Genomic DNA, 17,066 nt, shown 5'->3' with positions numbered 1-17,066 from the left:
TATGTGTAATGTTTAATAAAATGAAGCTGGATGTGACTACCATCTAACTTAGATTTGCGTACTTGACTCCATCTATCGAAAAATAATTATTAACATGCTTTATAATAGATATATACTTTGTAATGTTAACTAAAATGAAACTGGGTGTGACTACCGTCTAACTTAGATTTGCGTTGGTGGCGCCATCTATTGCGTATCAATTAAGAACATGCTTTACAATAGATATCTTATTCGTAATGTTAAATAAAATGAAACTGGGTGTGACTACCGTCTAACTTTGATTTGCGTACCTGACGCCCTCTATCGAGTAACGATTAAGTACATGCTTTGCAATAGATATCTTATGTGTAATGTTTTTGATAAAATGAAACTGGATGTGACTACCGTCTAACTTAGATTTGCGTACCTGACGCCCTCTTTCGAGTAACGATTAAGTACATGCTTTACGATAGATATCTTATTCGTAATGTCAAATAAAATGAAACTGGGTGCGACTACCGTCTAACTTTGATTTGCGTTCGTGACGCCATTTATCCCGCAACAATTAAGAGCATGTTTTTGTATAGATATCATATGTGTAATGTTATATAAAATAACTTAAGTTTCTGTTGATAGTTTTTTATCTCGATATTTCCCTCCTCTACTGCAATCTCTCACGTTAAAATGAAATACAGGTTTTAAAATTGCTAATTTTATGGATGTTAGTGAAAAGAAATTAAGGACCTTGTAGTACTCCTCTTTGACGTTATTCCGCGTTCGTGTAACCGCCTCTTGCCTAATAGTTATGAATAATGATCATTTGCATATATTGCCGAAATTTTATAAATTTGTCTTGTGACCGCAAATTGCGAGTATCCTCCGTTAAAAATGTTTTAAGTGTAAAATGTTTCTAAACTATTACTCTCAATGTGCTGTTTTTTCAGGTATCAGGCAATCCTCGACCACTCGGTCACCTGACTTCCAATCAGATTCTGTCACCTCTTCACCACAGCCTGGCCCATCAGGTAGCTTAAAACTAGGCTTTGGCCAAATTTTGTGTGAATTTTTTCTGTTTTCTATGACCAGGAGAATAAATATTAGCGTGTTTATTTGTAATGCTGACGAAAATATTTTACGCAACTTTAGAGTTTATCAGGCGGGCATGCGAAAGTAGCGCTTTTAGTCTCTAGAAGTAATGCGCTGTTGCTGACATCTGTGAAACGTAATGTTTCAATCACTTTTTTTCCGTAGTATAAAACGATTTCTGGAAATCAATTTCCACACAATACATCCAGTATCAATCTTGAGATTTAATATTCATCAAATCACTTTCCTTTTCCGTGACAATTGAAATTCATATGGTAGAATGTCCCAGTAAGCGCAGTTTTGCAAGAGGTTTGATCTAATGCTTACCCCAATGTCATGACTTCTTTTCTTACCTCTTCTAAATGTATTTTGGCATTTTATTCCATTGATTATATCTGAAGCAGGCTCTTAATTATTATTTCATTCGTTTTGACAAAAAAATCTTATGCTCTTTCTGTACATCTGAGACTTCTCCTTTCAATCAGGTATCAGACCGATATGGTCTATCCGGCCATGTAACTCTTCTACTTCAGATTCTGACGGCTCTTCCGCTGCCGATTCAGAGTCCTTAAAATCAGGTAATTTGTTTTTACTATTGTTTAATGCTTTTATTATTAACGTATTATTTTTTTACATAGAAGTTAAGTTTGACACTTTGGTGAAAAATACATTTTGCGTCAAACGAACAAATTCATATTCTGTAATGGGAAATTTTAACTCATCAAAGAATACTGTGATTCTTTTTTAACAATCTAAATATTGTAGGGTATTAATCGCATATTTATTAATTTCGAATTTTTTTGTTAACCCTTTAACGTCAGGTGTGCCGAATTCGGCACATACCTCCAGAATCATTTTGTATCAGTAGCTAAGTGAGTTATTCCACAAAAGCCCATTGAGACGTTTTCGGCACATTCGTATCTGCCGGCTGCAGTAAGTGTCGCTACCAAGCGGGGAAAGGTAGAACTCCGACGACGATCGGAATAAGTCGAAGCAAAGCACATGGAAAAAAGTTCACTTGCTGTGTTTTTTTTTTGTTTTTGGCTTTCATAGGTAAGTTTATGTGTTTATAAAATTTATTTTGCATTCTTTATGGTTTTAATTATTGTAATATGTAATCGTGACATGTTAATGTTTCAGATTATTGGAAATTGAAGGAAGAATAAGTGTGTGACGAATTCGTCCCTCTGGGCTGTTACGGCAATACAGCAATGTAAGTCAATAAATCGCCTCTGAAACCTGATATAAAATATTTTATAAATATACTTCGTGATATTGTCGTATTTATATAATTGAGTGTAAAGAGTAGTCAAATGGCTAGTTATAACATTTATTCTTGGCATTTTTAGATATAGTATTTGTACCCTATTTCAGATAATGAATCCTGATTTTTTTTATGGGAAAAAGAGGAGGAAAGTCGTGCAAAATGTCATTGTACCACCGGAGGATAGTGATGATCCTCATGCTGGTGAAAGCTCAAGCGATGAAGATGTGGAATCAGAGTCACCTGATGACTCCGAAAGTGCTTCAGATAGTTTTTCTGAAGATGAAACAACGCCAGAACTTCACCCTGTCGAGTCTGTGGGCAGAAAGGGAATAAAAAGGTTGCCAGTCTGGAAGGCCACTTGTGGTGCTGACAGTCCAAAAACGTGTCCCCTATGGCTTGGACAAATAGATCCTGCAGAATCAGTTAAGCCCCCAGTTGATTATTTTTTAGAGATATTTGATAGAGAAATTATTACCCACATTGTGGAACAGAGCAACCTCTATGCATTACAGGTCAATGTGAATAAACCTCTAAATGTTTCACCAGAAGAAATTGAGCAATTCCTTGGTTGTGTTATGTATATGTCAATTTTTAATTTTCCACGGTCTCGAATGTACTGGGGAGTACGCACAAAACTTAATGAAGTATCATCAGTTATTTCACGAAATAGGTTTGAGGATATCAAGAGCAAGCTTCATTTCAATGACAACACAAATATGGTTGGAAAGGACAATCCATTGCATGATAAATTGTTTAAAATTAGACCTATATATGACCATGTGGTGAAAAAGTTTCAAGCAATTCCCCAAAGTGGAGTGTTGTGTGTAGATGAGCAAATTGTACCCTTCAAGGGGAAGTCTACATTGAAGCAGTACAACCCAAAAAAACCATACAAATGGGGATATAAAATTTTTGTGCTCTGTGATACTAAGGGTTTAGTTCACAATTTTGAACTATACACAGGTAAAATCACTCCTTTGCCTGGTGTCACGGACATAGGAGCAAGTGGTAATGTTGTCCTGAATTTAGTTTCAATTTTAGAAAGCAACAAAAACTTTACATTATATTTTGACAATTGGTTCACCTCGTTGGCGCTTCTGACAGAATTACACAAAAAAGGAGTATATTCTCTGGGGACAGTTAGATGCAATAGAATTCCAGGGTGTAATCTTTTGCCTGACAAGGAACTGAAGAAAAGAGGCAGGGGCTCAATCGATGAAAAGGAAGCCACTGTGGATGGAGTAAGTGTCAGGGTCGTGAAGTGGTTTGATAACCGACCAGTTACATTGATGGGTACATTTGGTGGTGCTCATCCGATGGGAACTGTACAACGATGGGACAAGAAGGGCAAGGGAAAAGTTGAAGTTCAGTGTCCCAGAATGGTAAAAATGTATAATGATTGTATGGGTGGCGTAGATTTATGCGATGCAAATCTGTCAAGATACAGAATATTTCTCAAGTCGAGGAAATATTACCATAGACTATTTTTTCATTTTGTTGACTTGGCAGTGGTGAATAGTTGGTCTCTTTACCGGAGAGACTGTGACTCTTTGGGCATTTCCAAGAAAAAGCAAAATGATTTGCTGGAATTCAAGATGAGAATAGCAGAGGCTCTAACAAAACGAGGAAAAGACATTCTTTTGAAAAAGAGGGGCAGGAAATCACATGACAGCGTGGATGCAAAATTTGAAGCAAAGAGAAAGAGAGGACCAGCCAATCCAATACCAGAAACAACTTGCCGAGTTGATGGTGTTGGCCATTGGCCACAGGTAAAAGATGTCAGGCAGAGGTGCAAAAACCCTGGTTGTTCAGGGAAAACTGTGTTTCTTTGTACTAAATGCGATGTACACTTGTGCTTGAACAAGAATTCAAATTGTTTTATTAAATTTCATGAAAAATAACTTGGTTCATTGTTATTTTTACCAACCATCTACTGCAGTTCTTCAAATACTTCCCCATTGATTTTTATATTTTGCTGAAATGACAACAGAAATTAGTGCATCCATTTTAGAATAAGTGTTTGATTATGATGTGTAACTCTCTCCAAATTTATTTCACTAAGTAATCAAATGCCATCAGGCATATTATTATGGATACATTGTTGTTTACTTTTTGAAAAAATATCCGTTTTCCTCCTCACATATTACTTATTATGCTGCCAGCTGATATTTGACTGTAATAATGTTATTGATGATTTACACATTGTGCATTGAAATGAATTATAGGTAAAATTTGACCAAGGATATTCCCATGTTTTGTTAGTAAGACTAATTGTTGTAAAGAGGCAGTTAATGAGGAATTATGTCTTTTTAATCTAAAAATGTATGACGGGTTGCCTACTTACTGTTGAAGCCTAACTGTTACGGGAATGCCCAATGTACCGAATTTGGCACATACCTCAATTTTTATCAATTTTGACAAAAAAGTTAAAAAAATGGGTAGGTGTGCTTCCTATGGTCTCCCTTGATTAAGATTTGGAAGGAAAAAATTTTTTCCTTGGGTAAAAAAATTGTTGACCATAAAGGGTTAAGGTGACCCACCAAAAAAGCGAGGTAGGCGGAGTAAAGGCAAGAGAGGGAAACGGAAAACTTCCAGTCTGTCTAGGTCTCAGCAACGCAACATTGCGTCCCAGAAATATGCCTCTAATAACCCTAATGTCAACCGAGAGGCTGTTCGACGATATACAGAGGTCCACCTACAAGTCCATAGGAGCGCATCACAGCGTTATCAGGTGGCAAACCCTGATGTACCTAGACAGGCCGTACAACGTTACACTGAGAGAAATCCGGAGGTTCACATTCAGGCCGTTGTCCGGTACAATGAAGCTACTCCTGAATTACACCGTGAAGCCGCCAACCGTTTTAATAGAGATGTTAACACTCGCGTCCGTAAATTCATACGAGGGTACGCCGGTCCAGCGTTGTCAAGCATACTGTGCCTAGGAAATCTTCACAGCGAGGATCTAGAACACGTACCGTCCCTCAGATTGCAAGTTGAGTCTTTGAGGTCAGACAGGACATTCCGTTGTTCTTTCTGTAGGGCCGCGCTCTTCGTGGAAGAAAGTGAGAGGAAGAAATGGTGCTGTGGAGGGGGAAATTATATTGTAAATAATTTAACGCGTCTTGATGCTCCCTTTTATTCTGAAAATTATTTTTTGAAAAACACTCGGGCTTTCAATAATTTATTTGCTTTTTCCGCTTTGGGAGTTAGTGGTTGATTTCAGAATCCTAACTCAGGTGTAGCCTTTGTAAAGATCCAGGGAAGGATATACCACCGGGTATTTGATTTAAGTTGGAAAGGAGAGAAGAATAACATGGCACTATACGTAGAGGACCCGCAGGAGAGACTCAGGTTAGCCAGGGAAATCGCATTGAGGGAGGACGTGGTCATTAACGTGACGGAATACCTAGGGGAGGTATATCGCCTTATAAGAGATCTACGCAACCTCCACGCCACGCGTCCGAGTCGGCGCATTTAGTTTTTAAACAGACTTCGAGGATCGTTGAGGGACCTGTGCTGGGCGATCCACCCACCACGAATGAGATTGCTGGTATCTTGAGCACCAGTTTCGCTTATCATCCGCACCAGGTCGTTATATGGAAAAAAGGAGAGGCGAGACCCCATCAGGTTCACTATTTGAGTGAGACATACGAGGCATTGCAGTATCCTTTAATATTCCCGCATGCCACCCCGGGATGGTCACCCGCCCTGCGCGATAGGACGGGTAGTAAAATTACGCAAGTAAAGTACTATATGAAACTTCTCCTCTCAGAACCTAGATTCACGTTTTTGCGTCGGCTTTCTCAGGAGTACTTTGTAGACATGTGGTGCCGCGCAGAAGAGGAGCGTCTACAATATGTAAAGTATCATCAACGTAACTTTTTGAGAATCGCCTCTAGACAGGAGCTGGACGAGACGATTGCTGCGGAGGGGAACATAGTGCCAGGGAAGGTGTACCTGCCGTCGTCGTTTACAAACAGTCCTCGCTATATGCATGTTAGATATATGGATGCAATGGCGATAGTTTCGAGGAAAGGAAAACCCAGTTTTTTTCTCACCGTAACCTGTAATCCGTCCTGGGTCGAAATTAAATCTAGCTTAAACCCGGGTGAGGATTCCGTCGACAGGCCCGATTTATGCGTAAGAGTATTCCAGGAAAAGCTCCGTAAACTTCTTACTGGTATTAGGAACGGCGTTATTTTTGGAGAGTTAATTTATATACTTTACGTAATAGAGTTCCAGAAGCGTGGCCTTCCCCACGCACACATCGCTTTTCGCGTCGCTGGAGGCGGCCCGACGCAATCAGTTGAGATAGATTCTTTCGTTAGGGCCACCATTCCACCGAGAGAGGAGGCGAATGGCCGACTTCACACGTTGGTCCTTCAGCACATGGTTCACGGTCCATGTGGCATTAGTAAACCGAATGCACCGTGCATGGACAGGGAAACCGGGAAATGTTCGAAGCGGTACCCGCGGTCGGCAAACGAAGTCACTCACGCCGACCAGAAAGGCTTTATTCTTTACCGCAGACCTTGCGATAGGACCGTCGAGATGAGAAGAAACCGTTTCGTTACGGATCAGTGGATAGTCCCTTATAATCCGACCGTTCTCCTCCTAATGGAATGCCACTGTAACCTCGAGGTGGCTACGAGTCAACGGGTCGTGAAATATTTGTTCAAATATATTAACAAGGGAACAGACCGCGCGAGAGTAGCGATCGTAGAGGACCAATCGCTGGACGAGGTAGAAAACTACGCGAACCTTAGATACATCAGCGCCTGCGAGGCCTTATGGCGTATTCTAGAATATGATTTCAGTTACCGGGAACCGACCGTAATAAATATACCTATCCACCTTCCTCAGCAGGACACTGATATTTCGCCCAGGACAGGAGAGGGAGGCTCTTCAGAAAAGCAAATCGAAACTAATATTGTATTTTAATAGGCCGGACGAACGAGAATTCACTCCGTTGACATTCATAGATTTTTATGAACAATACGTAGTGAATACCACCGCTAAGCACGGGAACGTGCCTTTCGATGATGGGAATCATTTCCTCAGTAAGCGACAGCGTGGAAGCTGCGTAGCTCGACTTCGGTGGCTCTCCCCCACGCTGGGGGAATTATTTTTCCTTAGAATGCTCTTGGCCCGATTCCCGTGTAGGAGTTATGAGGAGTTGCGCACCGTAGACGCCGTTACCTACGGATCATTTCAAGAGGCGGCAATGGCGAGAGGATTGCTCGACGAACAGAGCGAATACGGACACGCGCTAGAAGAAGCGGCGGTTTTCAAGACGGGAAGAGGCCTGCGTCAACTCTTCTTCGCCGTCATTATGTTTGGTGCCCCCGCAGCCGTTCTTTGGGAGAGATTCAAGGGCCCCCTTAGTGAGGACTATTCGGGACGTTTCGAAGAAAGAGCGGCCTACCATCACGCCCTATGCGACATAGACCCTATGCTTCGTCCTCACGGAAGATGCTTGCGAGACATGGGCCTTCCCGAGGTCGAAGACGTAACATCTGAACTCGGTCGAGAAGAGATTCGCTGGAATCCCGAAGACGCCGCCAGGGCAGTTGAGGAGTGGCGTCCCAAGCTGACGGAGGAACAGCTTAGCGTAGTCGATACCATTATCGCCGCTGTTAGGGATGGTCAGATGAGGGAAAGGGTATTTTTTATCGATGGGCAAAGCGGGACGGGGAAAACCGTAGTTCTAAATCACCTGACGGCTAGGATGCGTGCAGAGGGCGCCATTGTTTTATGCACAGCCTCTACAGGAATAGCAGCCCTGAATCACGAGGGGGGGATCACCGCGCACTCAATGTTTCAACTTCCGCTAGAAACAGACGACCCAAATGCGCCGTGTGGCATTACCGGAGGGAGCCAGAGGGCCGAGCTAATACGTAGGGCTTCGTTAATCATTTGGGATGAGGCACCCATGTCACATTAGAACACAATACAAATCCTGGACCGATCATTGAGGGATTCGCGATTCCAGCCCGGCAGACGCCAACTACCGGCGAAAAAACTAAGCAGCGCGGTGGTGACTAAGTGAAGGGGCGGAGTAAGGTTCACGTGTGATTCATACGCGGAATTCTAGCTGCGTTGCTGCCTCGTGCTAATATCTCACGCCTGTTACCTTCTTACGATTTTCTTGCTTCTTTCTTGCTTTTAGATTCATCCCGGTTCAATGGATTCTTCGTTTATCACGCATTTTTTCTGATTCCTCCAAAACTACTTTATTTTGTCTTCGTGACTGATAATTCTCACAGCTCAGCCTCTCACTATTACCAACTTCACCAGCATCCCTTGCATTAGTGATTTCTTCATCAAAACCTTTATTTCATTTATTATTTCTTCTTCCTTTTCTTGTAAACTTCCCTTTCTACTCTGCCGATATTTTAGAGGAAAATGAGTGGCAAGCTCACTTTGTCGTTCGGCGTCATGGCCGAGTTTTTGGGAGGAAATTCTTCCTCAAGAAACATCATTGAGGGAGAATGTGTTCTGAAATCCGGCCTGGTTGTACTTGTCGGCGCTAAGGGAAAGAAGGAAGATGGTGTGTCCATTTTCGCTTTAGTTCTGCAAACAAGTGGAATTACTAAGTCGCCTCTACAAATAACTGGAGAGCTGAAAGTAACTGACGACTTGGATGTAAAAATTGCGAATAGACGTGCAGCTGCAAAGCTGGGATGTCCGAAAAATGTAAACACATCGGAGCAGTTTTATGGTATCTAATTTTGTGAGTATAAATGTATGTAATTATAATTACCGTAATTTGGAGTGTTTAACGTGCGAGTTCAGGAACGGTTCGATTTCTGGGCATGGGTTACATTTAAAACCCATCCATCCATCTGGCCTAGAAATTTTATTTTCAACTAGTTTCTGTTCAATCTTCTTTTGCTAAACAAATCATAGTTTCATGATAGCCGTGTGACTGTGTCGTTCGGCGTCATGGCCGAGTTTTTGGGAGGAAATTCTTCCTCAAGAAACATCATTGAGGGAGAATGTGTTCTGAAAGCCGGCCTGGTTGTACTTGTCGGCGCTAAGGGAAAGAAGGAAGATGGTGTGTCCATTTTCGCTTTAGTTCTGCAAACAAGTGGAATTACTAAGTCGCCTCTACAAATAACTGGAGAGCTGAAAGTAACTGACGACTTGGATGTAAAAATTGCGAATAGACGTGCAGCTGCAAAGCTGGGATGTCCGAAAAATGTAAACACATCGGAGCAGTTTTATGGTATCTAATTTTGTGAGTATAAATGTATGTACATTATAATTACCGTAATTTGGAGTGTTTAACGTGCGAGTTCAGGAACGGTTCGATTTCTGGGCATGGGTTACATTTAAAACCCATCCATCCATCTGGCCTAGAAATTTTATTTTCAACTAGTTTCTGTTCAATCTTCTTTTGCTAAACAAATCATAGTTTCATGATAGCCGTGTGACTGTGTGGTAAAATAATACGCATAGTTTTTTCCTGAAGTCAAAATTTCAATTTCATTCAGTGTTATCATTTATCCTCCCGGCAGAAATGACATAAACGACCTGGAGGAGTTGTCCTCGACGGACTTAAGGTGCATCTGGGCAGGAGAGAGAAAGAAAAACCTGAAGCTGGAGTACGAGGCGAAGAGGATGAAGTCTTTTTGCTGTGTAAAGCAGGTAAGCTGCATCCCTGCACCATCGGCAAGCACAAATGTACTCAAAAGGGCCCATGGAATGCTCCTTAGGGCAAGTCCTGGGTCTGCATTACAGATGCATAAGTAAGTGATTACTTCATGTAGCTGATAATTTTTTGACTAAATATCATTTTCCTCCTGTATTTATGATGCTTAACAGTCATGACTTTTATGTATTAAGATGCCTATGATTTTCAGGGCAGGAAGGCTGAGGGATACCACAGGCATTGTCGAAGAAGGACCAAGCAATGCAATGATGTAAGTTAAACTTTCAAATGAATGTAACCCATTAGAGTATGTTCATCTACCGATGTATAATTTTGCTAAGAAATCATTAATGACTAGGATTAAATGTGCTGACAGGGACAGAAAAATAAGTTTCAACAAAAACCAGTTCCAAATTTTATATGTAGTTATGTGAGAACATTTTGGCATTTTCTTTGGAGACTGCTACAAAAGGAAATGGATTACTACTCATTACAAATCCAAGATTGATTGAGCAATTAGCAAACCAGTTCCAAATTTTATATGTAGTTATGTGAGAACATTTTGGCTTTTTCTTTGGAGACTGCTACAGAAGGAGATTGATTACTACTCATTCCAAATCTAAGATTGATTGTGCAGTTAGTAAGTTTTTGTTGAGCACTTTTAATAATTTATGACCTCACCATAAAAATTCTTACTTTCAGGTGTGACAACATGGTGGAAGACATCAGTGAAGATGAAATTTCATAATATTAACATTCCTATTAACCTGTTTTTTCACCAGTTTTAAGTGTAATTAAAGAACTAACTGCATCTGTGGTAGACTTATTCCAAAATTATTGACTTGTGCATGACCTAATGAGAACAAGTAATTGTCGCATCTTCATTTCAGAAAACAAGCAATAAGTAGCTACAGAAAAGGTATAAGGAATAGAATACTTGATTACTTTTAAATGGAATTATGTTTATTTATTTTGGAGGGACTTACCATTTTCGACGATTTCCTGTGTGGTAACAGGGTGAATAAGTGGGGAATTACTGTTTGGCAATTAGAGACCGGACAAGCTGAAAGTGGTCGATTTATAAAAGTTATTTGCTGTATAATTTTCACCGCGGACATATTCTTCCTACAACTACTGATAGGGTTGTTTCAGGAAAGATAAAATCAGTATTTCACAGCATAACATTTATTGTAATACGGTTGCTAGGCTAACATTTTCAGGTAACAACAATCTATAATCATGAAGTAAATTTTGACAAACATTCCTCAAACAACATATCTACAACGTCACAAGACAAATATCCATCATTAAAAAAATTTATTCCCATGAAATTGGGGGAAATGATATTCTTAAATTCAGCCAAATATTTCCAGTAGAAACCTGTTTTAGTATGCTTTAAAAATTGGAGAAGGCTCACAGACGATCAGCATTAACAGCAGGTTTCGAGGAGTTTTGAAGGCATAAAATCATCTGATAGAAAAATGTGTAAATGAGAAAGAAAATTAAGTTAGAAAAGCATATGACAAAACCAATGGTAACAAATTGTAATGAAAGATATCTTTAAAATTTTCATATTAGAGCATAGCTTACACATGTAATAATTATGCTTAAATATCTATATTCAATAACTTAAAAGGTGATGAACAGATTAATGTTATGCAAACGGGCAGCATTTACTGAATAACCTTAACTAATGGTAACCATACCAGCATATGATTCATCATGAAACCACAGTTAATGACATTGGACTCAGATCGAACAATTCAGGTGTAACTGATTACAATCCTATAACCACAAGGTAGTCAAAGATTCAGTTATTCACATTGGAATCATGACGAACCATTTAGGTGCAACTTAATATGACCCTCTCCTAAAACACTTCATATTCAATGATGCTCTTCAGTAGCCAATTTACCAGATAACTCTGTGGAAATAGAGAGAAGGATTAGATCATAAGGTCATGGAGGCATGAGAGATTGACATGGTGAATTGTATTTCCAGATATACTTACAGTTGTTATGGGATGGCAAATCATTTTATCAATGTAAATTGTTGGACCCAAGGTTGTCTATGACTCAGTTAATGACATTGGACTCAGATCGAACAATTCAGGTGTAACTGATTACAATCCTATAACCTCAAGGTAGTCAAAGATTCAGTTATTCACATTGGAATCATGTCGAACCATTTAGGTGCAACTTAATATGACCCTCTCCTAAAACACTTCATATTCAATGATGCTCTTCAGTAGCCAATTTACCAGATAACTCTGTGGAAATAGAGAGAAGGATTAGATCATAAGGTCATGGAGGCATGAGAGATTGACATGGTGTATTGTATTTCCAGATATACTTAAAGTTGCTATGGGATGGCAAATCATTTTATCAATGAAAATTGTGGGACACAAGGTTGTTTATGATTTTCTTAATGACATTGGACTCATGTCTATGGACTATTGGGCTCACTATCCCTTTCCGCTCAATGAAGAATCCCTAGACAATAATGCCATGACACCCCTTGGGAGGGCACAAGTGGAGAACATGACATTAAATACATGAAACACTATGAACATCCCTGTCCGCTCAATGAAAAGTCCCTAGACAGTAATGCCATGACACCCCTTGGGAGGGCACAAGTGGAGAACATGAGATTAAATACACGAAACACTATGAACATCCCGGTCCGCTCAGTGAAGAGTCCCTAGACAATAATGCCATGACACCCCTTGGGAGGGCACCAGTGGAGAACATGACATTAAATACATGAAACACTATGAACATCCATGTCCGCTCAATGAAGAGTCCCTAGACAGGAATTCCATGACACTCCTAGGGAGGGCAAAGAAAATATGACTAACCACATTGTCACCAGTGACTATCTATGAACTTGTCACCAGCCAACACTGGATTTGCTAAATTAGTCAGCCCACATGCAATGACCATGATCTCATCAGCCAGAGGTAAGAGAGTTGATGGCAGTGTTTCTGATAGTATTTTGAATTTCTTAATCCTCTCGATGACTCTCTCCACATGCACCCTTGCTTTGGCAATGCTTGAAGTCGCTAAAGCATCAGCCTTTGAAAATGCTGTGTTTTTCCTCAGGAATGGAGGATGAATAACACCAATACAGTTATCTTGGCAACTTTGTTTTATCAGAAAACCTTTATCAACCATTATGTCATGAAGGTATGGCTCTAACATGTTTAAAACGCGACTTTCTTCAAAGATTTTCTTGTCGGATGCCCGTCCACCATACCCAGCACTAATGTAACTGATCAATCCTGCTGGTGTTACCGCAACCATATATTTCAGAGTGTGCCCACCCTTGTAGTGGGAATAGGAGAGGATCCTACATTTGAGGCACTTGAACTTGCTGATGCGGATCTCAGTGCAGTCCAAAACGGCTCTCACTCTGTTAAAATTTTCGAAGCATTTAGGGATGTTTTTCAAAATTTCTTCTTTCGTAGGCCATACAATGAAAGTGTTCATAACCGGTGCCATCCCCTTTATGAACTGAGCAAAGATATTTTTGCAAGTGGTGGGAGTCACAGAAAAGTGTGTGGCCAGTACTGAAAATGACCAGTTTAATTTCAATTTCATTAAGGCTATAACCACTTTCGCCCTAGAAGTTAGGATGTTCCTGCCACTCCTTGGAAATAGTTCCGTTAGGATTAACGAAAAAGTCACTAACTTTTCAAAAATGTCCAAACCAGTAAAGGTTATAAGCCTTTTCCTTGTATTTATAACGTCGACAAAGGATGCCTGAAAATCCCCACTGCTCACCTGGCATCCAGTCTCTTTTCACCACCGAGCACTGTGTTTCCACGCATCTTTACTGTGGCGAACTGCTCTCTGCAAGACGAATCAATGTCTCTGCAGCAACAATATCTCTGCTGCAGTCTTGAGGTGTTTCCTGCTGTTCCACCAGCACTTCAGGCTCAATTCGGACAGTAAAGCCATCACTCTCCTCGTCAGTGTCGCACAATGAAACCTAATACGGCAAAATAAACCGGTCAGTTATTAGGTAATACGACTACAAATATTAGACAAATTTACATTTAACTTACCTTCTTCTCAATTGCTCCACGTTGACGGTACCTCTTCGTATTATCTCCACCTTGCCATTCCTTCCACTTATCGGTGGATGAAATTGGTAAGTTGAGGGAAGGCACGGCTGTGCGTTTCAAATACCTGATTTTTGCCGGAATATCTGCCGACCACGACCATAGAGATTCGGTTATTACGTCGAATGAGCGATTAGCTTTCGTTTGAAAACATTATGAATTTCATGTTCTTACCTGGTAAAATATAATCAGATTTTAAGAAGTGCCGCGAACACACGAACATATTCTTTGAGATCGGCTTCCCGATTCTCAAAATCCGCGACCATGCCTTCCTTCGATCACACTTTTCCCTTACATTAAATTTATTTTCAACGAAAACAAATTCACCCTCCGAAGGAAATGAGTGGAACCGGAGCTCAGGATTCAAACAAGCCACCGAAGAGCACTGAGGAACGCAACAGTTCATCCTCGTCGTTGTTTTCCTCGGCGAGAACTGTGCCTCGTCCATGTTTTCCATGGCCCTTGAGGAGTTGAAAAACGACTTATGTTGAGTGAAAAAGGGTACCAAATACGGAAGACCCATAGTAGATGGACGTGAAGATTGCATACTTACCCATTCGATGGATATACACGAAAGAAAACGGATAAAATATCACAACATCAAAAGAAGAGCTCCTCGCTACCTGTTCAAGCAATGCACTTTATCACCAGTGTGTCCGCCATATTGTAAAATTACGTCACCGACACTAGCGCCGCTAGTGGTGATTTGAGTCGCCAATATTTGTCAGGTGGAAGCGGCGTTCGGGGGGAAAGTTATAGTGCTAGCCGGTGACTTCAGACAAATACCGCCTATTATACCCGATGGGTCAAAGGCCGACATAATCGACGCTTCCATTAAATCATCCACATTATGGCCTACAATAATAAAAAAACTTCATTCAATTCTTCGCTCTCGAGACGATCGGTCATACTCAGTTTGTTCTTGCTGTCGGGGAAGATATGAGTCCCAACCATACCCATGGGGGAATATCAAGCCATCCCTCTCGATAGGATTTCTTTCACAGTCGTATTAAATGAGCTTATTGATTTCGTGTATCCCGCTGATGTTTTAAGTAATCCAGCCCTATGCTGTAACCGCGCCATTCTGTCGGGCACTAATCACAGCATTTCGGAAATAAATAGATTCATATTGGAAATTTTACCGGGAGAAATTGTTCGGCTGTGCAGCGCCGATAGCACACCACCGTGCGCGGGGGCGATGGATAATACACTAATTCACACGGACGTTCTCAATGCAATATCCCACTCGGGTGTCACATTCTAGAGTTGAATATTGGCTGCGTGGCCATAATAATTAGAAACATCAGCTTTGAAGATCGATTAGTTAACGGGACGAAAGTTATCGTGGAAAAAATATCCCGGTGATTCATTGAAGCGAGAATTCCATATGCGACAGACACGGTAATGATCCCTTGAATACCTTTTAAATTTCCCGTCTCAAAATCAGGAATAGAGATGATCAGAAAGCAATTTCCGCTTAAAGTAGCTTATGGAGTAACCATAAATAAGTCTCAAGGCCAGACCCTGGAAAAGGTAGGCGTCGATTTACGTAGCGATGTATTTTCTCACGGTCAATTGTATGTTGCTCTAGGCCGCGTTAGATCAGTGAAGGACGTCAAAGTATTGGTACCAGAAAGCAGAATAAGTAATGGAAATGCCCACACAATAAATATTGTAATGAAGGAACTGTTAGATTCAAGAACACAATAATAACGTGTGCAACGGAAAAACATGCAAGATCGTCGAAACCGTCTGAAACAGAAGACCGTCCAACTATGTTTTCACAATCCGCATTCACGGTTATGAGCTGCGCTGAGCTGTGTATGATTGGTGGAATACGAGAATGCCTTTCATGATTAAACATCGAGGTACTAGGGTGACCTTAACCTCGCTCGAGTGAGTTGGTCACCAAGACGATTGTAGAGTAGGGACATGTGAAAGCCGGAGAGGATGCCTGTAGTGAGTAGTGTTGCTTGAATACGGTAATGCCTCCCACGGCTTCCATGATAAAGCGTCTAGGTTTTAGGGAGGCCTTAACCTCGCCCGAATGAGTTGGTCTCCAAGAAGATTCTTAGAGTAGGGACTTGGAAATGCCGGAGGGAAAGGCTTCCGTGAGTACTTGGAATCGTTAGAATGCGATACAAAGCCTTCGATGATCACGAGTTAAGGTTTTAGGGGGACCTTAACCTCGCTCGAATGAGTTGGTCTCCAAGAAGATTGTAGAGTAGGGACATCGAAAGGCTCGATAGGATTTAATTCGCAAGTAATGGGTAGACGTAGATGTAGTTTCAATTTAAAAACAGCAAAAAAAAAACAAAAAAAAAACATAAAATTTTCAAATTTCCTAAATATTTTTCTATTTTTTAGTTTTGCATGTTCATTTATCTGATTCAATAAGAAAGCAATATGCTTAAAAGGCAGTGCAGAATGCTTTTCCTGATCCCCCAATGCGGGATTTGATTTATTACCCAAGTAGTGAGTAGATGTAGTTTCATTTTAAAAACAACAAAATACCAAAAAAACATAAAACTTTCAAAAATGCTAAATATTTTTTTCCTATATTTTAGTTTGGCATGTACATTTGTCTGATTCTATTTAAACGCAGTTTGTTTAGAACGTAGTGTAGGAAATTTTTCCCGTTCATGTCTTTGTTATTATTGTTTTGATGTGTATTTGATATACATGTAGTAAACACATACAGAATATATTGTCTTGTGTAATGTGTAGCATGATTGCCTGATGTAATGAAATAATAAAATTTAAAAATATTAAAAATGATGTAATTCAGTTTTTCGTTATCTTACCTTAGCGTTACATAGCATGCATTAGCATTTATCAAATGCTTAATTTAGCATATACGAAGTCTCCCCGCTTTCTGCATGAAATCATACATACTGTTTTAGTGGTTCCCTGATACGCCTGAGAGTTTTGCATGACTTCAGGGGAATGCCAGTCTG

General features: G+C 40.4%; 3 protein-coding genes across 3 annotated transcripts; 1 reads left to right on the top strand and 2 right to left on the bottom strand.

Annotated features, from left to right (window-relative positions):
* Nucleotides 1–2,111: 2,111 nt before the first annotated feature.
* On the top strand, nucleotides 2,112–4,847 carry LOC124168460 (piggyBac transposable element-derived protein 3-like). Its single transcript, XM_046546720.1, has 2 exons — nucleotides 2,112–2,278; nucleotides 2,440–4,847. Exon 2 carries the CDS (start codon nucleotides 2,443–2,445, stop codon nucleotides 4,231–4,233), a length of 1,791 nt encoding a protein of 596 aa, XP_046402676.1. The 5' UTR covers nucleotides 2,112–2,278; nucleotides 2,440–2,442; the 3' UTR covers nucleotides 4,234–4,847.
* Nucleotides 4,848–11,166: 6,319 nt separating this feature from the next.
* LOC124168056 lies at nucleotides 11,167–14,805 on the bottom strand. The gene is made up of 3 exons (XM_046546158.1): nucleotides 14,284–14,805; nucleotides 14,053–14,195; nucleotides 11,167–13,976 (listed from the first exon to the last, which is right to left on the bottom strand). Exons 1-3 carry the CDS (start codon nucleotides 14,654–14,656, stop codon nucleotides 13,818–13,820), a joined length of 675 nt encoding a protein of 224 aa, XP_046402114.1. The 5' UTR covers nucleotides 14,657–14,805; the 3' UTR covers nucleotides 11,167–13,817.
* Nucleotides 12,851–13,815, bottom strand: LOC124168400. The gene is made up of 2 exons (XM_046546618.1): nucleotides 13,769–13,815; nucleotides 12,851–13,397 (listed from the first exon to the last, which is right to left on the bottom strand). The coding sequence occupies exons 1-2, from the start codon at nucleotides 13,813–13,815 to the stop codon at nucleotides 12,851–12,853; spliced, it is 594 nt and encodes a 197-aa protein (XP_046402574.1).
* Nucleotides 14,806–17,066: the final 2,261 nt, after the last annotated feature.

Source organism: Ischnura elegans, chromosome 11, assembly GCF_921293095.1.
Source record: "Ischnura elegans chromosome 11, ioIscEleg1.1, whole genome shotgun sequence".
In the NCBI taxonomy this organism is placed as follows: domain Eukaryota; kingdom Metazoa; phylum Arthropoda; class Insecta; order Odonata; family Coenagrionidae; genus Ischnura; species Ischnura elegans.
This window is presented reverse-complemented; position numbering and strand designations above follow the sequence as displayed.